The following is a 24,227-nucleotide window of genomic DNA, read 5'->3' as shown; positions in this document are numbered from 1 at the left end:
CATATGAATTCTAAATGCACACAGCTCCATTTCTCTTACACTTGCTTACTAAGCCCTTTTTGTGGAAAGAGATTGTTAGTCTAAATCAAAGGGAGATGTACTTTAGAAGACAAAAGGAGTACATGCCAAAAGTATACCAAACACTGTAGAGGTAAAAGCAGTGTTGCATATTGAAAAAGAAAGAAAGCATGTGAACATAACTTTCTATCTGGAATATGAATAAATTTCCCTATTGATATAGAATTGGGAATGCTGCTCATTCGTTGAGGCATCTGTATGTTCATTGTAATTTTCCACAGGCATTAAAAGAACTTTATTTTTTTCTTTTCTTATTTTCAGTACTAAAGATAATGCCTATATGTCCACCATGCAATTCCAATACGTTCAAAGCAACAGGCTTGTTAGGTTTAAGATTGTGAGACCTATTATTGTTGTTGGAGGTAGAGGTGTTTACCAGGGTTATGAAGTAGGTTCAATTTTCAACTATTACACTAAGGTATGTGGAATAAGGTTCATAGCAATGCCCTTCCCTTTCCTAAATATCTCCTCTTCTTGGACACATATGGCTATGGAGCTAATGGCATCCCACTTAATTGTCCTTCTATTCCTTTAAGCTGGTTGCATTCTTCATGTGTACGTTTTAAGCAAATCAATCACACCTCAACAAGGCTTTTTAACATACATCTAAGAGCAACTCCAACAGCTTCTCTATAATTTTTGTATTATAGGGAAGCAAAAGTCAAAGCTTTAAGCAATTTTTCTTCTTCAACTCCAACAGATTCCCTAGTTTACAACAATTTCTAAAATCTCTAAATTCTTCCTTAAAATTTTAGAGATTGCTGTAAATTTAGGGAATTTTGTTTTCTCTCTCCTCACTTTCCCTAAAATGGAGAAAGTTATAGGGAATCTGTTGGAGCAAAAGAGGCTCGTTTTTCCCTAAAATAGAGAAAAACTAAAATATGGGGAAACTGTTGGAGTTGCTCTAAGGACGGGTCTGGAAGTAAAGTGCCGCTTTTGCCCTTCGTTTTCTCTGATTTCGTTCTTGGTTTCTACAGAAAGAGAGAGAGAGAGTCAGAGAGGAAGGAGATGTACATCTTGGATAGCTCTGCCGTGTACCAATTACGAAACACCCAATCTACTATCTTCGGGAAGCCTCTATCAGTCATGTATCGGAAGTGTTCTTATTCGATGGTGTTTTCATTCTGAGACTGGCGCGAGAGAGTAAAGCTAATCCGAGAGAGAGAGAGAGGAAGAAGAGGAGATTGGGTTGTTGGAATCGAAAGCAGAAGAGAAGAGGTTCGTCTGGATTTCGTAATAGCGGTCTTCTGCGACAGAGTGAGGCCGATCCGAGAGAGAGAGAGAGGAAGAGCAGGAGACGGGAAGAGGTAATGACTTCGCCTGAAATTGAAAAACCCAATCAAAAATTCAATTGGTGGGTATTTGAAATTTGGATTGCGAATGCTCTGTTTTTTTTTTTTTGTTCAGATTCATGGCTGCTAATTATTAGCTGTTAGAGATGAATTTTAGCCCTGGATAAAGGCTTGATAGAGGTTAGTGAGAGCTCATAATACCTTTTTTCGTTTGGGATTTTGTTGAAACAGAAGAAAAGAACAAGAACAAGAACAAGAAGAGGAAGAAGAAGAGGGAAATCGAGTAAATTGATCATCCCAGGTACTTTTTCTGTGAATTGTTGCCCAGTGTATGTCAGTTAAAACAAGTCGCCAGCTTTTGCTTATTTGAAATACTATTTACCATATCTGATTACTCCTCATGTTTATTGGGTTGCTGAATTTGGAGTTTGATGTGATTCAGTTTATAAGAGATGTAAGATAAAAGCAAAGATTTTCTTATCAGCTATTGGAATTATTGGGTTTTGATATGGGGAGGAAGGGGGTGAATTTGGGTGGTAGGTAAGAATGATTTTCTCGGTTTCAGCTATTAATGATCTTCTGAAAACTGGAGTTATGATTTTCTGGGTTCCTTTCTTTCTTTCTGCTGGGTTTTGGATCTTGGCTATTTGGCTATATATGTAATGGAGCTTGGTAGCTGAAAATATGTGCAGCTACTATTAGAAATATAATTAACTAATCAGTGTTTGCTCAATTTGACTTTCAAACCTTTGTTTTTTTTGCTTTCACTTCTGTTTACAGCAAATTTGTGTTCAAGTTAGATTTGACATGGATTTAACCTCTAGATATGATATGCTGCAGGGATTTCCATAAGCATATCAAAAGAGGCAGCTAATACAGTTCGAGAAGAATCTTAGAACTTAGAAAACAGCACATCAGTTGATAGCAGAAAAAGGTAACAGTAGCTAAACCAGTAGGAATGTATAAAACAGTGCTTACAGACTTAATGATATTACTATTTGCTGATACCTTTTTGCCATGTGCATACTATTTGGATCAATCTTTTATTTTTTGGATCAATCCCAGCACAAACTATTTGCTTTTGTATTCGCTTAATTTCTGTTTTCGATGTAAATGTAGGTCATGCTTCTTATCAGAATTGGTCTAATCTGTGGGATTTGGTCAATTTCAGTGGGTGGTTCTTTTTTTTTTTTTTTTTTGGGTTTTGTCTTATTGCATGTGATTATGTGAAATTTGTTCTTAGTTTCTTTTAGTGTTGTTCGTGTTTTTAGTTGGTAGCCTAGCATCTACCGATTAATAGTTTTATACTGTGCTAACAATTGAAAGTTGGAACCTTTTTAATTATTAAATCAAATGAAAGTCATTCTGGTGTCTGTTATCTAATGTTCTTGATTGGCATCAAATTTTTGGACAATTAGATTAGTTTGTTCCAAACAATTTCAGTGTTATTTTGCTTTTTTTATTTTATTTTTTTTTTTAAACCACAAAAATCTTGGATCTGAAGTTGTAAACAGTTCAAAGTTTGAAGGTGGTTTGAGCCAATTTTTGCAGTTAGAATTGATCGAAGCTTGGTTTGAGCCAATTTTTGCTGTTATTGTCTGGTAGAAAGGAGGTAACAAAATCATTTTAGTAAAAACTGCAGTTCGGTAACCTTCAGTTCACTAAAATTCAAACCTCATATTGTTTCAGTATTTTTAAATTTCTGGGAGGGATAGGACTGGGAGATCAGAGTGGAGAAGAGAACCTTTGTTTATTGGGCAGGTAGAGGGAAGAGTACCTTACCTATAAAAGGGAAAGTTCCAGGCTTTGTAAAGGTGTGTTTGTGTAAGCAAAAGGCCAAGCCAGGAAGTTGATGAAACCTGACCAAATATACAGGGACTCACAGATGAGTTTGTTTAGATTGCAGAAAAGGTAGATAGTCCACAATCAAATTAAGCTCAGGTAGCTATAGACTATGTAGAATATAAATTATTTAATCTTTTGTCCTACATAGATGGTGATGAAGGAAAATACAAGTGCTTGGATCTGGTAGCTAGCTAGCAATCAAACTACATAGCTTTTTGCATGTTAATGAGGTCTACGTAGGACTTCCAGTAACCTCTTTGCCTGGCCTTATTTTCACTGACTGGCTTACATTATCGGCCAATGTATGATTGGTCAATTCTTTGATATGTAGAAATAAGTGCAACACACTTATTGCTAGCCTTATTTGCAGCAGCAGACATCAATTTCAAATGCAGCAGGGCAGTGTTAAAGGTGAACAAATATGAAATGTCAACAATGGAATTCCAAAAGCACAAAGGAAAAAAAAAAAAAAAAAAAAGACAGAAAAATGAGTGTTCTGATAGTTTAATTAAGCTATGCAGTCTAATTACCATCAACATTTAAATGACATATATTTCACATAAGTCTAATTTGATCAAGTTTGTTTCCGGAGTTCATATTAGATGGTGATGCGCATTAGGATCAGCACATCATGTTGTGATAAGTTAGTTCAGTTACTGACTGTAGTGTTGTGGAGGAAGTAATGGAGAATTCTCGTGTCGAAAATTTAGCAGCCATTAGCTTTTAGTGTTAGTTTTCGGCCATATAGATTATATATCGATTTGATTAGAACACCGGCTTCAGAGGTTTGTAGCTAGAAACACACACATTTACTTGTATTAGAGTAATCCTTTTTAGAAATGGAATGACAGTGGCAGTGATTTTCAGGCGCTTTTTGTTTCGGCGGGACGATGAATTTATTTAGAATATCTAGTCAACATGTACAACGTGTACCGGCTGCTGCTGAGCAGCCGGTTGTTTATGAACCACCTCCGGAGGCGCAGCTTCCCCCGAAACCAGCAGGACCAACTCTGGAGGGTTTAATTGCTGAAGATTCATATCCACAGTATTCTGCAATTGCTGATCATGTTCGAGAAAATGAATCCGGAGTTGAACATGGCGCTGGTGCAAAGAACGACTCATCTGTTATAGCAAAGCATCATGACGTTTCGGATGAGGAAGGATGGATTGCGATTCCATACAGTAAGTGATTCCATTACACTGACTTTGTATACATTGATATTCGGTGTGACGTGGACACTTATGGATGCACATAAAGTGAGTTCTAATATGCAAATAACACGGTCCAGTGGGTACTTATATTCCTTATGTACACTTTAGCATTGTTGTGATATAGTCTTGTATTTCTAAGGCTCGTTTTGTTCTTGTAGAAGAACTCCCCGATAATTGGAATGATGCACCGGATATACAATCATTACGCTCTATGGACCGCTCCTTTGTTTTTCCCGGTAGCTGTTTCCTGAATCTCCTCTCTCTCTTTCATTCTTGACATGTATTTTCCCAAACATGGGAGAATATACCAGTAGCTAATATGACCTGAAATCTATTATATTATTTTTTATTATATTTTTTCAGGTGAACAAGTTCATATCCTTGCATTGCTGTCAGCATGTAAGCAGGATACAGAAATTATTACTCCTTTTAAATTAGCTGCAGCTATGAATAAAAATGGCTTAAAGCAAAGCCCAACGAAGCAAAATGGGAATGTGGAAGATGAAAATGATACATTGTCAAGAAAAGGAGAAAGTAGTCCTGATAGTCAAGGTACAGATCAAAATGGTGAAACCCTGTCAAAAGAGAAGGCTGATCCACAAAAGGATGTTTCTGCTAGTGAATCCCTTCTTCGAATGGAGGATCACAAAAGACAAACTGAAATATTATTGCAAAGATTTGAGAGGTCTCATTTTTTTGTTAGGATTGCGGAGTCAGGTGAGTCCCTTTGGTCAAAAAAGGGTTCTTCTAAGAAGTCTTCAGAATCGTCTGAGATGGATGGTCCAGAGGACACGTTAAATGGAACCCAGAAAAGTGCATTGTCTCAACTCAATGCCATTGTTGATAAAGGAAATTTTGATCCCAACGTCTCTGGTGGTGTAGCAAGAAATAATGTCAAGTGTTGCTCTCTTTCTAATGGAGACATAGTGGTACGTGTAGTGAAACTTATAGGTTATTTGTTTTATTTTTCTATATGTACGCGCACACACACACATTTATATTAAAAGGGGACCTGGCTGGAAAAAGGGGGGGGGGGGGGGGGAGAGTTTCCATTTGCCTAAAATATGGAGATTTAAGTTAGTTATCTGCTGCTGTTTTGCTTTTCGATACCTTCCAGTTTTTTGAATTCTTTTTTTTCCTCTTGCTTGCTAAATTGTCTTTACAATCATTTATTCTCATTTCATTTTCTTGTTTGGAAGGGTGCAGGTTCTTTTACAGGTGAATGTTGGTGTAGATTTTTTGAATGACCCTGTTATTGAGATTCTTCAGTTTGAGAAGTACCGTGAGAGAAGTTTGTCTACAGAGGCTCAGGAGAACTTGGTTTATGCAAATCCGGACCCATGTGGAGAGTTGTTAAAATGGCTGCTTCCTTTGGATAACGTACTTCCTCCTCCAGCTCGTCCTTTATCTCCTCCTTTAACTTCCAATTCAGGAATTGGTGGCACACCTCAAAAGCCCACATCCAGTTCTCAGATTTTCTCCCATTTTAGAAGTTACTCCATGTCATCACTACCACAAAATACTACACAACCACCTGCACCTAATAAAGCCGCCAGTTCTAAGCCAAGCTTTGATCTTGAAGACTGGGATCAGTTTTCATCTCTGAAGCTCTTGAAGAGTCAAAAAGCTGGTTACGACGGGCTTTTATCTTTTCGAGGTGTGTCATTGGAGTGCGAAAGATTTTCTGTTCGTTGTGGATTGGAAGGCATCTATACACCAGGAAGAAGATGGAGGAGAAAACTTGAAATCATACAACCTGTAGAAATTCATTCTTTTGCTGCGGACTGCAATACAGATGACCTTCTCTGTGTCCAGATAAAGGTGTGAACAATGATATTACCAGATCTAGTTTTTTTTGTTGAATATGCATTCTTTTCTTCTTCTTTTTTAGGTTAACTGGTAATTTGCCAACAAAAAATTCTTTTTAGTCTTTTTGTTGAATATGCGTTCTTTTTATGATAGAACTCAATCATTCATTAGAATGGCATGTTTTTTAATCTTTAATCTCAAGATCCTACTGAAGTTGTCAATATGTTTTGCAGAATGTTTCTCCAGCACATGCACCAAATATTGTGGTGTATGTAGATGCTATAACGATTGTCTCTGAGGAGGCTTCAAAAGGTGGACAGTCCGTATCGTTACCAATTGTATGTGTGGAAGCAGGAAGTGACCATAGTTTACCAAATTTAGCACTCAGGTTATTGTTATGTCTTGGTGTCATTTAAGAATTCATTTTTATCACACAGTAACACCGCAATCTTTTTTGTTACTCCTAAAAGTTCTATTTTTTGTGTTTTCTAAATCTTAATTGAAATATATAACTAGGGTTAGGACTTTGGACATTATATGAGTTGCAAATGCCAAGGAGTTGGGGTCAAGTTGTCTGAGGACTGATTGCTTGCTGCTCTGTGTTTACGTAGGAGTAGTGCCTTTATATGCACAAGTGTAGGCACAATCCTAGGACAGTTGAAAAAGCTTAAAGACCAACAGAAAAAAAGAATAACAGCTTACATCTGCTTTGACACCAAATTGGCACAGGGAAACAACCTCAGTCTAACTCGTTGGCAGGTTTTCACACAGCACAATGCGCACCTTGTGCACAGAATGTTCACCTTCATTCTGTGATATTAGATATTGCCTTGGGAGGCGGATCCAGCAACAATGAGTCATAAAGGGAGACCGAAGCTTGAGGCTGGAGGTTCATGTCTTTGGGTCTTGAATTTGACTTGCATGAATAAAGAAAAGTTGGGAAAATACGTAACATAGTCCACTGAAACCTGTCAAGAGTAGATATCAGGATTAAGACCTAGAGAGCGGTAGCTAACCAGTAGCTATTAAGGTTGCTATTGTAAACATTGTGAAATTGATGTTCACTACTATCATGGGAATCTTTAATTTAGACATTTTTTGTTTGTTTGTTTGTTTAGTTTTGGAATCTTAAGCTTATTTCTTTCTCTTGATCTCACTAGAATTTCTTGTGACAGGAGGGGTGAAGAGCATTCTTTTATTCTTAAACCAGCAACAACCCTGTGGAAGAATTTCAAGACTGGTGGTGATAGAAGCACTCAACAATCACTAGCACAGGCTGGAAATGCAGCATCAAGTTCACGTCTAGCATTGAAGACTGCTGAAGGAAAAAGGGCTGCTTCAACTGCTGACCAGTATGCAATTATGGTATCCTGTCGGTGCAACTACACGGGTAATTATGTTCCTTTTAGTTTACCATATATAGGGAATTTGAGTATGTTGTTTTTAATTGTGATTTGTTTATGTATGTCTGCAGAGTCAAGATTGTTTTTTAAACAGCCAACAAGTTGGCGACCGCGTATTTCAAGGGATCTTATGATATCTGTTGCGTCTGAAATGTCTGGACAATCTAGTGCACCAAATGCTGGAGTCTCCCAACTTCCTGTTCAGGTTTCATATACTGATAGCTTGTATCATATGTGTATGTGGGAGCTGTCCTTTTTTTTTTTTTTTAATGTTTGTGAAGTAGGTTTCATCTAAACCTTTCAATTGGTCAGGTCTTAACTCTTCAGGCCTCAAACTTAACAACTGAAGATCTATCTCTGACGGTTCTTGCCCCGGCTTCATTTACTTCACCACCTTCAGTCGTATCCTTGAATTCTTCACCTTCTTCTCCAATGAGTCCATTTGTTGGTTTTCCTGGGTTTACAGGAAGAACAACTGCCGAGAGACATAACTCTACAATGCAGAGGCTGAACTCAGCACCCTCTATATTGACAAATCAGAAACAAGCTTCTTCTAATGGACAAGCTTCTCCAGTATCTGATGTTGTTCCTAGTGCTGGTTTAGGTTGTACACATTTGTGGCTTCAGAGTAGAGTTCCACTAGGGTAATACTTCAACCCCCTGTCTCATTTTGTTTTATTTTTATTTTTATTTTTTATGTTCATGGTTATTCCATTTATTATAATCTTGTACGGTCATGTTAGATGTGTTCCCTCCCAATCTACGGCCACCATCAAGCTTGAGCTACTTCCATTGACCGATGGCATAATTACGCTGGACACTCTTCAGATTGATGTCAAGGAAAAAGGTAGTTATCCCCCTGTTTCTACTGCGGATTATAGGTCATCCATTTGACTGCATAACATTATATACCTGTGAAAACTTCTGCCCTTAATTACGTGCCAAAACGCAACTTTAGATTTCTTCTTCTGACGGAGGGTAATATTTTCTGGCATAACAGGTCGTACTTACATACCTGAGCACTCGCTGAAGATTAATGCCACTTCCAGTATTTCCTCGGGGATTTTTTAAGAAACATCCCGTGCAACATGCATTTCATTCCACATTCGCATTGAAGTGTCAACTTCTGTAGTCATCGAGCATCAGGCTCTCAACAACAGGCACTGAGGTTTCCCTTGCTTTGTTCAGTAAAATTGTCATGTCAATTTGTCTTAGAAAACACAACCTCACATTATGTGTTGTAAACCGGGATTTGAGAATAGGGATTTTTATAGCATACCTCTTATTGGGAGAGACTGTATTCTTTGTAGATGAATCTTTACTTGTGTGAAATGTAATCGATTAATGCAGAAGAGTTATACACCTGTTCATTCATTTACATGACACTGGCTTGACTTTTACGTTTCTTTTTTATTTCTCCTGATTCATTTACTATGTTTTGATAAATTCTGATTAGTGTGAGTTGCTGCCCACGTCTCGTCACGAACTCATAAAATGTAGTAGTCCCATTACATACAAATCATATAGGTAGTTTAACTTTCAACATCATGTTTTTATTACAGGCATGAATCATGTCATGGCCAGAGCCTCGGAGAGTACAGCTTTGAAGAAGTCCTCAGCTAATAGGTTTGTTCCATATACTAAAACCTTAGATTGCAATTGATATCAATTGGAGGCCTCAAGATATAGCATGGCATCAGCTGATTGGCTTCCGGCTATCAGTAAGCTTCCTTCACTGCTAGAGTTGGACTTGACTTTTTCTCATCTTCATCACCTCCCACAGACTGTTGGCGTGAGTCCTACCGACAAGGATGGCCGACAATGCTGGAATGCTGGCGTGAATCATGCCATTATATTAGGAATATTCCTTTTGTAATAATATCCTTTTGTAATAGGATTTGATGTATGTGATGTATATATACTCTGTTCTTAGAGAAGAAATACTAAAGAAAATCTCCCAATCCTCTCGTTCTTTTTGACTTGGTATCAGAGCCAAAATTAACACAATTCGGGTACTTCTTTCGTTAGCTGCTAATCTTGATTGGTCTTTGCAACAATTTGATGTTAAGAATGCATTCTTGCATGGTGACCTGCATGAAGAAGTTTATATGGATTTGCCTCCTGGATATGGTACTTCCACTGGAGAACAGGTGGTGTGTAAATTGAAGAAGTCGCTTTATGGCTTGAAGCAGTCTCCCAGAGCTTGGTTTGGCCGATTCACCAAGTTCATGAAGAAAATTGGATACCGACAGAGCAATTCAGATCACACCTTATTCCTTAAACATCGGTGTGGTAAGGTGACTGCCTTGATTATTTATGTTGATGACATGGTTGTGACAGGTGATGATATTGAGGAGATTCAAAGGTTACAAGGTCAGTTATCTTCTGAATTTGAGATGAAAGATTTGGGTAATTTGAAATATTTCTTGGGAATTGAAGTTGCTCGTGGGAAGGATTGTATTGTGTTGAGTCAAAGGAAGTATGTCTTAGACTTGTTGGCAGAAACAGGTATGCTGGATTGTAGACCTGTTGATACTCCTATCGAGCAGAATCATCGGTTAGCAGAGTACTTGGACCAAATACCTACAAATAAAGGGAGATACCAGAGGTTAGTTGGACGGTTGATTTATTTGTCCCACACTAGACCAGATTTAGCCTATGCAGTTAGTGTGGTGAGTCAGTTTATGCACAATCCCAGTGAGGTCCATATGGATGCTGTATTTCGTATTTTACAGTATTTAAAGTCTGCTCCAGGGAAAGGATTAATCTTTTCAAAACACAATCACTTGGATGTTTTTGGATACACAGATGCAGACTGGGCAGGTAATATTACAGATCGTAGGTCTACTTCGGGATACTTCACATTTGTGGGTGGTAACTTGATTACTTGGAAGAGCAAGAAACAAAAGGTGGTGGCTCGCTCCAGTGCAGAAGCAGAGTATAGAGGAATAGCCCGAGGACTTTGTGAGATGTTGTGGTTGAGAAATTTGTTGAGAGATTTGGGGTTCAAGCAACAAAAGGCTATGCCGCTTTATTGTGATAATAAGGCTGCAATTGAAATTGCTCACAATCCAGTTCAACATGATCGCATGAAACATGTGGAGGTAGATCGACACTTCATTAAAGAGAAGCTGGATGAACATATCATTTTGTTTCCCTTCGTTCCTACTGAAGAGCAATTAGCAGATATTCTTACAAAGGCTCTATCAAGTAAAGCCTTTTATGACTCACTTGACAAGTTGGGCATTTGTGATCTGTATGCACCAACTTGAGGGGGAGTGTTGGCGTGAGTCCTACCGACAAGGATGGCCGACAATGCTGGAATGCTGGCGTGAATCATGCCATTATATTAGGAATATTCCTTTTGTAATAATATCCTTTTGTAATAGGATTTGATGTATGTGATGTATATATACTCTGTTCTTAGAGAAGAAATACTAAAGAAAATCTCCCAATCCTCTCGTTCTTTCTGACTCAGACTTCCATATCTAAATTTCGCATCACTCTTGGGCTTTAAACTCTCAGATAACTACTTGTCACAGTATGTCTCCAGTTCTAGACTTACTGGCTCCCTTCCTGAAAGAGCATGGAAAAATAAACATTGCAGTTTGCAGACTCTAGACCTATCATATAATTCTGTAAGTATGGATGTACAACAATTTGTTGAGGCTTTGTCTACATGCAGTAATAGTAGCTTAGAAGTGCTAGATTTCATGTCAAGTAATCTCCATGGATCACTGCCTGAATGTTTGGGATCCCTTAAATATTTGGAAAGTCTTGGGTTCAGAAAGAACTCACTCTCGGGTCCTCTCCCAGCCACAATAGGAAATCTGTCACATTTGCAGGTCCTGGACCTGGCCTCCAACAACATGATGAATGGTTCCATCCCAGAAAGTATCGGACAACTTTCAGAGTTGAGAGCATCGTTATTCTGGGAGTCTGGGGTGGTTCATGGGAAGGTGTTATATCTGAAATTCATCTTCCCAATCTCTCTAGTTTGATAAGTTATTCTCTGTCTTCCACAAACTCTCTGGTTTTCCATGTCAGTCTTGACTGGACTCCTGCCTTCAATCTATTGTTTCTCTCCATCAGTGATAGCAAACTGATGAATCCCGCTTTTCCAATGTGGCTCAGAAATCAGAGTTTCCTCGATGAAATAAATTTCTCAAATGTTGGAATTTCAGATGCAATACCTGATTGGTTTTGGAAAATGTCACAATCTTATTATAATTGGTGGTTTACTGTGGATCTCTCTGATAATCAATTGAGAGGGCGCCTTCCAAGCACAGTAAATTTTTCTGTTGGAGCATACGTTAATTTGAATAACAACTTCTTGGAGGGTTCTCTTCCACTTTGGCAAAATGTAACGGAGCTCAGCTTGGCAGACAATAGATTTTCCGGACCAATTCCCTTGAGCATTGGCGAGGAGATGCCAAATATGGTGACCCTAGATCTTTCTAGGAATAACCTGATTGGTAGCATCCCCGCTTCCATAACAAAACTCAAGAAATTGGTTTCGCTTGATCTCTCAAGGAATCATCTGTCTGGAACCATCCCCAGGTTAGTAATGACTAGCACCATAGATTTTTCCAACAACAATCTATCTGGTCAAATTCTACGCTTCATGTGCTCACAACTATCTTCAGTGTCCAGGCTGAGATTAAGCAACAACAATCTCTCAGGGGAGATTGACCAGTCCTTTCAAAACTGTACAAGACTGTTTACGCTTGATCTTGGAGGGAACAAATTGTCAGGGAGCATACCAGAGTGGATTGGAAAAAATCTGTACGTATTAATTCTCGGAGCCAACAGATTCACCGGAAGTATGATGATGATGAGGATGGTTCCGGATATAAAGGGCTGTATGTAAAGCATCACACTGGGATTCATTGTGGGATTTTGGGATGTTTTTGGCAATGCCATCGACGACTATGAAGATGATGATGGCATTTCTGTATGCTTCTCCGGAGCGAAGCCGAACTACAACGCCCTGCTCTATTCTCTGAGGGTGAGTAAGTAATTATTTTCTTTCAAGAATTTGGGAGGTTTCAAATTTTCAATTATTCAATGATTTTTATTTGGCTTCAATTTGTTTCAGGGGATGCTGTTGCCACGCACAGCTCTGAGATGGCACTCATTTCCTCATATCGGGGTTCTTTGGCGGGATTGGATTGGTCAGATTACAGTTATATAGTGAGCATTGAGATGCCGGCCCAGATTTTTAGGGAACTTATCAATTCTCTGAGCTTTTATGGGTTTGAAGGTACTTTTAAGCAACTTATCAATTTTTCTGTACATTACTGATTACTTAGTGAAAGTCAGTTGTGATCAATTGTGGCAGATTTAGATGTGAGATTAGTTTCAGTGTTTGTATATTTAATTAATTACTTGATGCATGTTTAAGTAAAATAGAGATTTGAGAGAAATTGTAGAGAGAATTGTAATCATATTATTGAGAATAGGAGCCCTATATATAGGGATTACAAAGTACTAGTTCTAATGTTACAAGGAATACCAATCCGTGTAGGATTGGGAAATCTAGAACATTCTCTCCTATTCCTATTCCTAGTTTGATAAGGCACACTAAATCGATATTTCTTCAACACTCCCCCTTGTGCCGCTTCAAACTTGGTGGTGACGCTTCATCCGTTGCCTCGTTAAAAACCTTGCCAGGTAACAAAAACCCTGTGGGATAAAAATAACCCTGGTCGAAGGACAAAAAGAGCACAACACGTCCTTCACTCTTCGAGATCGAACATGTAGACATCATATCTCCCCCTGATGTCGATATCTCCCCCTGATTGCTACAATCGTGGGAGTTCGGATAACTTTCTCAATCCGATGCTCTTCACATGTTTCTCGAAGGTGGATTTAGGTAACGACTTAGTGAATAAGTCCGCTACATTATCCTCTGATCGGATTTGATTCACTTCAATCTTTAGAAGTGATTGTTGTTGCTGATTATAAAAGAACTTAGGCGATATATGCTTGGTGTTGTCGCCCTTGATGAAACCTAACTTCATTTGTTCAATACAAGCTGCATTATCCTCATAAATGCATGTAGGTTCATCTGTGGTAGACTTCAAACCACAACTTCCTTGAATGTGTCGAATTACAGACCTTAGCCATACACATTCACGTACAGCTTCATGTAGAGCAATAATCTCTGCATGATTTGAGGAAGTAGCAACAAGGGTCTGCTTTGTAGACCTCCAAGATATCGCAGTGCTTCCCATGGTAAAGACATAACCCGTTTGGGAGCGACCTTTGTGAGGGTCAGAGAGGTACCCTGCATCAGCAAAACCCATCAAAACATCATTGTCGTTTTGATGGAGGGGGATAGGGTGAGGCCGGCCACCCTTGATGGTGGTGACGGCGTTGGCGGCAACATGGCCGGCCACTATGTTATGGTGGACGGCGGCTCCATGCCTAATGGGGTCCGATCCCATTCTTCCGTCATTCCTCTTCTCTCTGTAGGGATAAAATAGGCCCATATCAATCGTACCTCTTAGGTATCGAAAGATTGTCTTTACACCAATCCAATGGCGGCGTGTTGGCGCAGAGCTATGTCGAGCTAACAAGTTCACTGCGAATGAGATATCCGGTCTTGTGCATTGAGCTAAGTACAATAATGCGCCTATTGCACTCAAATAGGGCACTTCGGCCTCTAATGGTTCTTCGTCCTCATCCCTTGGACGAAACGGATCTTTTCCGGGCTCAAGACTACTGCCGATCATGGGAGTACTCGCAGGCTTCGCTTTATCTTCATTAAAGCGCCTTAGGATCTTCTGAGTATATGCAGACTGATGGATCAAAATCCCATCACTACGGTGCTCGAGTTCTAAACCGAGACAAAACCGTGTTTTCCCAAGATCTTTCATCTCAAATTCGGATTTCAAGTATTTAGCAGTTTCCTTCAACTCATCTAGAGTTCCAATTAGGTTCATGTCATCGACATAAACTGCTACGATTGCAAATCCGGAACTTGTTCTTTTAATGAACACGCATGGGCATATTTCATTGTTAATATATCCCTTCCCAATCAAGTAGTCACTTAGACGGTTATACCACATCCGCCCGGATTGTTTTAATCCATATAGTGAGCGTTTTAACCTTATTGAAAACGCGCTCCGTGGTTTAGAGCCACTTGATTTGGGTAATTGAAGTCCATCTGGAACCTTCATATATATCTCTGAATCTAGATCCCCATAGAGATATGCTGTAACCACATCCATAAGCTGCATGTCAAGTTTTTCGGAAACTACCAAACTGACAAGGTAGCGGAACGTTATAACGTCCATTACGGGAGAATATGTCTCCTCGTAGTCGATTCCAGGGCGTTGTGAGAAACCTTGCGCCACAAGGCGGGCTTTATATCTTACCACCTCATTTTTCTCATTACGCTTTCTAACAAAGACCCATTTATGGCCAACAGGCTTTACACTTGGGGGTGTCTGCGTTACAGGCCCAAATACCTGTCTCTTTGTTAGTGAATCCAATTCAACCTGGATCGCATCTTTCCATTTAGGCCAATCTGCTCTTCGTTGACATTCTTCAACAGAGCGAGGTTCGATATCATCATATTCTATAATTCCTTTTGCAATATGATATGCAAATGCATCATCAATCGCCATAGAATTTCTATCCATCATCTCATGTACACTAGTGTAATTTATGGAGATCTCTCTATTCTCTGGAGTTGGTTCTGACATTGGAGCGTCCTCCAATGATGTCTCTTGGACATAACCATAATCCGGAATATTCTCATGAGATGGATTATTTACATCGATGATTAATGGATTATTTTGTGCCAAACTCGCTTTCTTTCTTGGGCGAGAATCCATCGAACCTATGGGCCTCCCGCGCTTCCTGGCAGGAGCCATGGGCCTAGCCATAACGTCACCATCATTGAGAGATGGGACGTTGGCGCCATGCTCTGGTAACCTTGAGATGGCGTCATGTCCTCTAATTTTAGGGACATCAATCCTTGCAGGCACGTTTGCAGCAGGTATATGTGATCTCGTCACTTTAGAGATATCAGAAAACGCATCAGGCATCGATTCTGCTACGTTCTGAAGATCGAGAATTCTCCGCACTTCAATTTCGGACTGTGCGGTTCGGGGATCAAGATGAGACAGAGTGGGGACAGACCACGACAATTCCTGTCGTTCCTGTTGAACATTGATGTTCTTATTTCCCCCTAACGACGGGAAGACTGTCTCATCGAAGTGACAATCCGCAAATCTAGCGGTAAAGAGATCGCCTGTCAAGGGTTCTATGTAGCGGATAATCGTTGGAGAATCATATCCAACGTAGATGCCTAATCGTCGTTGAGGACCCATTTTGGTGCGCTGTGGCGGCGCAATTGGCACATAAACTGCACACCCAAATATGCGTAAGTGTGAGACATCAGGCTCATACCCAGTCACCATCTGGGACGCAGAAAAGGGTTGAGTGGCAGTGGGTGTCACGCCCCGAATTTTAAATACAATTAAAATCCGAAAACATGAATTATACAACTTAATAGAATAAACGTCCTGAATTTTTTTCTCACAACAACCACACTTCACAACTCTCAATAATACATCTCACAATTTACAAAGCTGTAAACTGAAACAAAAACTCTAACCCGCACGATCTCCGCCTTGATCTTCCTGACCTGTAGGATTTCCCGCTACACCATTTGAATTTAATAGTGCACCGGGAATTGGCAACAACACAAAACCCGGTAAGCTTTAAAGAAATCTTTAAAGCTCGTATGAGTAAACAAGAAATGAACGGTTGATTTATTAAATCATATTTCTTTTAACTCCAGCAAAACAACCAACAATCACAACAACCACAAAGCAATCCACAATCCCCAAAATCAGTCACTAAAATCACCACTCTAAATCACCAAGGATTAATACGGGATCTAAACTCACATATTTCTTTCCAAAACCCCGAAAGCGTATTTATACAAATACGGTGACTGACAGACTAGAGCTCTAACTGAATCGTAGCCCATCACCTGGCCTAAGTTATGGCATCCGACGTGATTATCAATATCGTAGTTCATCAACATAGGTTAGAACATCCGATACACATACTCAACTTAGCCCATCACCCAATAAGGGTTGGGGCGTCTCTTACACTCGACCAATCGTAGCCCATCATCCACCTAGTATTAGAGCATCTGATTCCCCCATACTGGTCACTATGTTGACCCTTAAAACCAAAATCGAGTACAATAATATGCTTTCACACAATAGGATCAATAATTCCATGATACGTACTATTATTGTGTATATATGTACTCAAAATACAACTCCAAAAATCACCAATCCATACTCAATCATATCATCACTCAATACCACGTCATCCATAAATTTCCAATATAATTTCACCAATCACTATCATCATTATAAAATCACACATCTCCATGTCACACCAATCCATATATAACCACGTAAATATATATATACGTAATTATCCGCTCAGGGATAATCACTAATACCAACTATAGTTCAAGCATAAAAATCGTGAAATTCATTTTGTATAATTAAATCATTTTACTTACCTATGGACCGTAGTTGATCAAGCCCATATGATTTAAAACAAATATTTATTTCATAAATATTTTCACACAATTACGACAAAATAAAGAAATTAAATTTATTCGGTTCGTAATATGAACCAAATGAGCACAGTGAGGTTTACTCACCTCTAAATTCCCGCTGCGTCTTCTTAACAGCTCAAAATACAATTTCACGAATCGTCCGCCAAATCAAACCGTCGATCACCTAATCAAACATGACCTTAACTTAGCCAATAACTCATAAACATAATCAAACGACAATCCAACGGTCGGATTGAAATTAAATGATGATCCAACGGTCGGATCCTCACGGATCGCCCTTAGGATCATCCTCCAAAATTATCACGAAGATCCAACGGTCAGATCTTCCTGAATCGCCCTTACTAACATCTCCACAAAATTATATGAAAATCCGACGGTCGGATTCTCACGAATCGCCTTCCGAATCACTATTTCTCAAATATACGAAGATCCAACGGTCGGATCTTCGCCCGTGACCTCACAAGGTCACCGGGACAGTCATACGATCAACATATCCAAAATTGAAGCAAAACCGATGGTCAGATCTTCACAGATCGTAAACCAAAGATAAACGTAAAAACGTTAAATAGTAACGTCAAAACGTAAATCCACTATTTATCAACTTTTTCTAACATGACCATGTTATATATCAAAACGCTCGTATGGATGCATAGATCATCGCCTAGATAATGAAAACTCGAAATATGGTCTGATGCGCCGCCACAAGCGGTGGTCAGTGGGCGGTCAACGCGGCGGTCAACGCCGGTCAACCACCTCAGATGGCAAAGTGACCAACTACAAACTGGTTCAAAATGAAAGGGTGGTCGACTTCCATACCTGGAGCTAAGCCTGGTTCGGCCTAGATCGTCCTAGATCAAGCGTTGAAGTTGGATTAATCTCGGTCGCACGATCAGATCCTAGATTGAATCAGAGGCGTCCAAAAAGTCAAACATTGATCTAGCGGTCTACACTCAAAATCGTGATGAAAGACTTACATAGGGATGATCAGGGGGAAGAGGAGATCACGAAAATGGGGAGGATCGGCCCGTGCAACGCCGGCACGGCCAAGATCCGGTCGGGTCGAATCCGTTTGGCTGAGCATCTTCGATCCAGGTCTGGGGGCAGCGGCTCGACGAAGCGATGGGAGGGAACGACTGGGCGTGGAGCGGCGATCACGGGGGAGTCCGGGTCCGGGGACGGAGGAGGCCGGAGGCGAGGTTTCTGACCGGGTCGGGTCGACGGAAACCCGAGGGTTCTGAAGGTTTTCGATCGAGAGAGAGAGAGTCCGGGGGACTATTCCGCAAAAACAGAAAAGTTTCGTCCTTAATGAATAAATCAGAAATTTTTCCTATTTATAGAAAATTCCCAATTTTCAAATATTCATAACTTAATCATACGAACTCCGAATAATGCGTTCCACATGTCCACGAACTCGTATCGACGAGCTCTACAACTTTCATGAAGGAAGTTTTCCCAAATTTTGAACGTATAAAAAGTCAACTTTGTTGACCCCCTAAAAACGTTCGTTTTCGAAAATAAAATCGTTCGAACTAATTCCACACTTCTCCAAGCTTCGTACTCGCTCCTACTATCGTGAAATCATTTCTAAAAATCCACGGAATTTAATTTGGATTTTCCGGGGTATTACAGTGGGCCTCAGACGAATAAGCACAGCTGCATGCAATATTGCATAGCCCCAAGCAGAAATAGGGAGATTGGTGCGCATTACCAATGCCCTAGCGACCATTTGCAGTTGTTTAATGGCGGCTTCTGCGAGACCATTTTGGGTGTGAACATGAGGAACAGGATGTTCAACATCAATCCCAATGGACATGCAATAATCATCAAAAGTCTTTGATGTAAACTCTCCAGCATTGTCTAATCTTATAGACTTAATAGGATGATCAGGGTGGTGAGCCCTTAACTTAATGATTTGTGCTAGGAGTTTAGCGAATGCAGCGTTCCTTGTGGACAATAGCATGACATGTGACCAGCGTGTCGATGCATCAACCAATACCATAAAATATCGAAATGGTCCGCATGATGGTTGTATAGGTCCACAAATATCACCTTGGATTCTTTGCAAGAATGGTATATTTTCTTTAGTGTCCTTTGCATAGGATGGTCTCGATCCTAGATTTGCTAAAGAGCAGGCTTTGCAGAACGAATAATGGGCTTTAGAAATAACCAATGAGGATTTTGGTTGAGCCATGAAGTCACAATTGACTTTAGAAGTAGAAATTGGAGTCAGGAGAGCAGAGGTGGCGTCAAAGCCACCCTTGAGCCGCAGGGGGATGGCGGCGCCGGCTAGTGGTGGCCGGACTTGGAGGGGGAAGGCGCCGTGAGGCGCAGGTGCTCCTCCTTGATCCAAATTTCGAGTTTTACTTCCTTTCGTTCGGAAAAAGGGATGTCCGTGTGAAGTCTTTAATATACGGATCATCATGTCACGACCTGGGTGTCCCAAACGGTCGTGCCAAAGCCTATATGTGTCGGAATCCCATAAATCATCTCTCATGACATGGTTGGATTCAATGACTCGAATAGTGGTTGCATACAACCCACTAGAGCGACACATAAGTTTCTCTAAGACTCGTTTATGTCCGTAGTCATTAGAGGTGATGCAAAGGAACTCTTGTCCATTCTCACAATGTGTTTCCACATGAAAACCATTGGCTCTTATATCTTTGAAGCTTAATAGGGTTCTTCCTGCCCTAGGAGCATAAAGAGCTTCGGTGACATTTAAACTCGTGCCATTTGGCAACATAAATTGGGCTGGACCTCTACCATGAATCAATTGAGATGATCCAGCCATCGTAGTCACGGAAGATCGAGATGGCGTCATCCATAGAAATAGTTGCCTATTTCGAAGGATGGTATGTGTAGTTGCACTATCCACGAGGCATTCTAGCTCTCTGGGAAACATACTGAAAAATAATAAAGTTCGAAATTAAAATATGTCCAAGACATTGAATAAATCGATACTTTATTAATAATAGCCAATGATTACATCAAAGTTTCGTGACCAAAATCTAATCCAACATAAGAATCAAATCGTAGACAAATCGTAGTCATTCTATCCGTTTGGTAACTCCAATCAAATAGGACCAGGGAAGTAGAGAAAGATGTCGGTGGAGCAAAGCTCTCTTAAGTACCACTAATCTTAATTACTTTCCTAGACATCATATTTAATTAGATGCGCCACATAAGATAGAATTAATACCAAATGTCTTTTATTGACTAAGGCATATTGCCATTACATAATTCTTGGAAATTAAAAATAAGGACTAAACTAATCAACATCTGCAGCATCCTTGTGCAATTCTTTGTCAGATTTGAAGTCCGCTATGGTGAGATTGACGTTGGCATCATCACCATCTTCTTCTTCTCCTTCGGCCAAATAGGCTTCATGCTCTTTGAAGTCTCTATATGCCTTGTAATGTGCAGCTAATTGTTTGCTTGCATTGCATTGCTTGAACCAATGTTCAATAGATCCACATCTATGGCATGCATCATTACGATTTCCTCCCTTGAATTGAGATGCATCACGTGCATAAGGACGAGATTGACGTCCTTGTTGGACAATGGCGCCACCCCTATGGCCGGCGGCCTTGTGTCCCCCTCTCCCACGTTGGCCCTTGTTGCCACGTGCTCCTGCGCCATTTTGGCGGTTTCCTTCCTTTGTAGGGCGGTTATATGGACCAAAACGTCCGTTGTGTCCCTTAATTTTAGGGTTCCGCTCCTTGCGCCCTCCTTTGGGTGCATTATTATAATCCGCCTCTTGAACGCTCTTAGTTCCTATAGGCCTTGAATTATAATTCTTCACGAGGATATTATCATGTTTTTCAGCTACAGACATAATATTAATTAGCTGATGAAACCTCGTGAGCCGTCCAGTATTGAATTCAGTTTGGTATTGCTTTGATAGCAAAATAGCTGAGACGGGGAAGGTGGAGAGAGTTTTCTCAATTAGTTCTTGCTCTGTGACAGGTTGTCCACAGAACCCCAACATGGTTTTGAGGCGAAGAACTTCTGAATTATATTCAGCTACAGACTTGAAGTCGGCGAATCGTAGATTGCCCCATCGAACTTTCAAGTCGGGGAGGAGGGTATCCTGAATATTACCAAAACGCTCTTCTAGCGCAACCTATAATTCCCTAGCATCCTTGATTGCCATGTACTCCAATCGGAGTGATTTATCCATGTGGCGTCTCATCAAGATGAGAGCGGTGGCATTATTTGTAGCCGTACGCTCAAATATGAGGTCGGGATTTGGTGCTTGAATTACGGGTAGGATCCCTTTTGAAGTGAGGTGGTTCTCAACATCTGTGACCCAACTATGATATTCCGAGCCAGTTGAGTCAAGTATAGGAAAGTCAAGCTTTGGCTTCGACATCCTGAAATAAGAAGAAGATATATATTAGTTTCGGAGTTTAAAACTTCCACGACAACTAATAAATAAGATTTCTGAGCTATGCTACCAAGAAATCGATTTCCAAGAATAATTGGATTAGACCGAAACAATGATGTTTATATGGTCAAAATTCGATGCTTACGGACGCTCTTAGTCCGAAGTCTTACGAACGCTCTTAGTTCGTTAATTGCGTGAATCCCCACGATTCCGCTTTTCAATGATCGAACCCACGTTATAAGAAAGGTGGGATGTAGAAGAAGGGAGGTTGCAAAGTCCCCGAAGAAAAAGAAGGAGGAATTTAAATTCAGAAAGCGGGAACTTTAATATAAATACTTACTTGGTTAGTTGGAGCTTGAATCCTTGAATTCTTGTACTTGGAAGCGATGTAGCTTGGTTGGTTTGTGTACTGCAGATTGCAGTTGCAGTCGGTTAGTATTGCAGGGCAGAAAGGCTAGTCAAGCTAGCTGGAGACGCTGCAGGGGCAGCAGACTTGCGGCAAAGTTGCAGGAACGCTGCAGGGGCAGCGTGGAGCGGACGCACGGGCGCGGGCTGTGAGCAGGGCGCGGGGGCGCGCAGATGGGCAGCAGGGGCTGTGGTGAAAGGCTCAGCCTGGAGGGCTGCAAGAGCAGGCGGGCTAGCAAGGGGCTAGGTGCTGCGGCAGTTTTGATGAAGAGGATTTCAGATTTTGTTTTGTGGCTAGAGTCGTGCTGATAACGTGTTTAAGTAAAATAGAGATTTGAGAGAAATTGTAGAGAGAATTGTAATCATATTATTGAGAATAGGAGCCCTATATATAGGGATTACAAAGTACTAGTTCTAATGTTACAAGGAATACCAATCCGTGTAGGATTGGGAAATCTAGAACATTCTCTCCTATTCCTATTCCTAGTTTGATAAGGCACACTAAATCGATATTCCTTCAACAATGCAGCATTTCTGTATATCCTTGCAAAAGTATATTACTTTTTTGTCACAAGACAAACTAAATACCCCAATATTAATTATAAGCTTCTGTATATCTAATTTGCTAATTGAAGAGTCAGTTCTCGACCTTATATCTTGTTTGCTACACAGTTCACACACACACACACGCTTTCGAATTGCATTTGTTGGTTAATGCATGATTAGTGGCTGCACCAACTTTTTGTTGAGAAATTTCCAGCAATATTGGGTTCTAGAGGAGCACTGTGTGGGTTACTTTGGAGCCACTGGTTTAATGCCCATTAAATTTTTCTGTAGCTTCATAACATGTTGTGTATGCTGCTTACTGGTCTGCTGTGCATCATTTCAGTTCATGCCGATGTGACAGCGACTCGAATTATGTTCCGTGTAGTCAATAAAGTGGTTATTCTGGAGGAAGGGGTAAGGTCTATTTAGTACCATGCAATAGTGTTCTAGCCCACACTTTATGGTTTGTTGTTGCTCTTCAAGAGTCCAACCTGATCACTATTAACTTCATTTTAATGTTGTGCAGGCTGAGAGATACCGGATTCTGCGTGAGAGGGGTCAATATCCATTTTTGTTGGAATTTGGTCTCCATCAAAAGAGTGCATTCCTGAATGCGGCGAGTTTATCAGACAGAGTTAGGCTGCACCAGCTTTTGGATTTACGCACTGTGTTGGAGGTACCTGTTAATGGACTCGGTAGCATCCTGTTTTGTTCTAGGCTTTAGGTGATCATCTATGATTCAAATTTTACATGTATTTTCTCTGTCCTCGATTGAGAATTCTTTAGGGTGTATTGATTCCAGTAGATGTTGCAGAATCTGTCTCTATTACCATTGTTGACATGCAACATTTTTTCATGTTGGAAGTAGCTTGCCTCCACCTCATTCTGATTGTACTTTAACCCTGCTTAGTCAGCTTATACACCTTAGAATGCATAAGAAAAGAAACATAACCATGTCAAACTCATTTTGTTGATATTGCTGAAAAGGTTCAGGAAAGGATCTTAATCTCATTGTTTCCATTATCGGTTCAAAAGATATCTACAATATATATTTTCAACTACTAGAGGAAATGCTTCGCTTTTTCTTGTTTTACAGTAGCATACTCTCCATTTAACATCACATACATACTCTGGAGCGATGTATGAATCACAATCCAGGGCGGTAATCTCTAGTCATGAAATTCGGGTTTATTAGTGAGTAGTGGCTACATTTTAGCCTAATGGTAATGACAACAGAGAATCTGCAGCAAAGTTCATGACCAAAAAGAATCATGGTAACTTAATGTACAATGCATAATGCACAGGAGAAAGAAACTGATAGTTGCTAACACGAAATTTTCCCTACAAAATTCAAGTCCGATACACTATACATTATAGGGAATGGTTGAAGCCACAACCTGTTAATTTGCTCACCACATCGTCTTTATGAGTTTACGATCAAACTCTTCTCATATGTTCCACGGTTCCTGTTCTTGGAAAAATCTCCTGACTTCATTGCAATTGGTCTGAAAGGGCAACTTCACATGCCTTCCCATTTGTCCACTGAAACTTTTTACTGGTCCAAGGGAAGTACCAAAACTCATTCTCCTAGTGGGTACCTTTATGTACAGGTCTTAAATTTCAGTTGGCGG

General features: G+C 40.2%; 2 protein-coding genes across 11 annotated transcripts in view; one reads left to right on the top strand and one right to left on the bottom strand.

Annotated features, from left to right (window-relative positions):
- Positions 1-24,227, bottom strand: part of LOC133718758 (uncharacterized) — a 53,202-nt gene that overhangs the window by 21,668 nt on the left and 7,307 nt on the right. The window lies entirely within an intron of this gene.
- On the top strand, positions 1,001-23,524 carry LOC133718622 (uncharacterized). Of its 9 annotated transcripts, none has more exons than XR_009850426.1 (17): positions 3,442-3,626; positions 4,083-4,397; positions 4,586-4,663; positions 4,791-5,356; positions 5,634-6,248; positions 6,470-6,624; positions 7,412-7,626; positions 7,711-7,844; positions 7,952-8,283; positions 8,383-8,486; positions 8,640-8,799; positions 9,202-9,360; positions 11,165-12,199; positions 12,293-12,647; positions 12,738-12,902; positions 22,940-23,010; positions 23,123-23,524. XR_009850426.1 is itself a non-coding variant. In XM_062145485.1 (13 exons), the coding sequence occupies exons 4-13, from the start codon at positions 4,106-4,108 to the stop codon at positions 8,708-8,710; spliced, it is 2,562 nt and encodes an 853-aa protein (XP_062001469.1). In that variant the 5' UTR covers positions 1,001-1,385; positions 1,602-1,671; positions 2,211-2,302; positions 4,082-4,105; the 3' UTR covers positions 8,711-9,017. The 9 variants fall into 9 exon arrangements, 7 of the variants coding, with proteins under 7 accessions (XP_062001469.1, XP_062001471.1, XP_062001472.1 ...); XR_009850425.1 differs by having other exon boundaries at positions 12,286-12,647; XM_062145485.1 differs by lacking the exons at positions 3,442-3,626; positions 9,202-9,360; positions 11,165-12,199; ... (2 more) ...; positions 22,940-23,010; positions 23,123-23,524 and adding exons at positions 1,001-1,385; positions 1,602-1,671; positions 2,211-2,302 and having other exon boundaries at positions 4,082-4,397; positions 8,640-9,017.

This window comes from Rosa rugosa, chromosome 6, assembly GCF_958449725.1.
Source record: "Rosa rugosa chromosome 6, drRosRugo1.1, whole genome shotgun sequence".
Classification (NCBI taxonomy): Eukaryota; Viridiplantae; Streptophyta; class Magnoliopsida; order Rosales; family Rosaceae; genus Rosa; species Rosa rugosa.
Note: the sequence above shows the minus strand (reverse complement) of the source record. Positions and strands in the feature narration are given on the sequence as shown.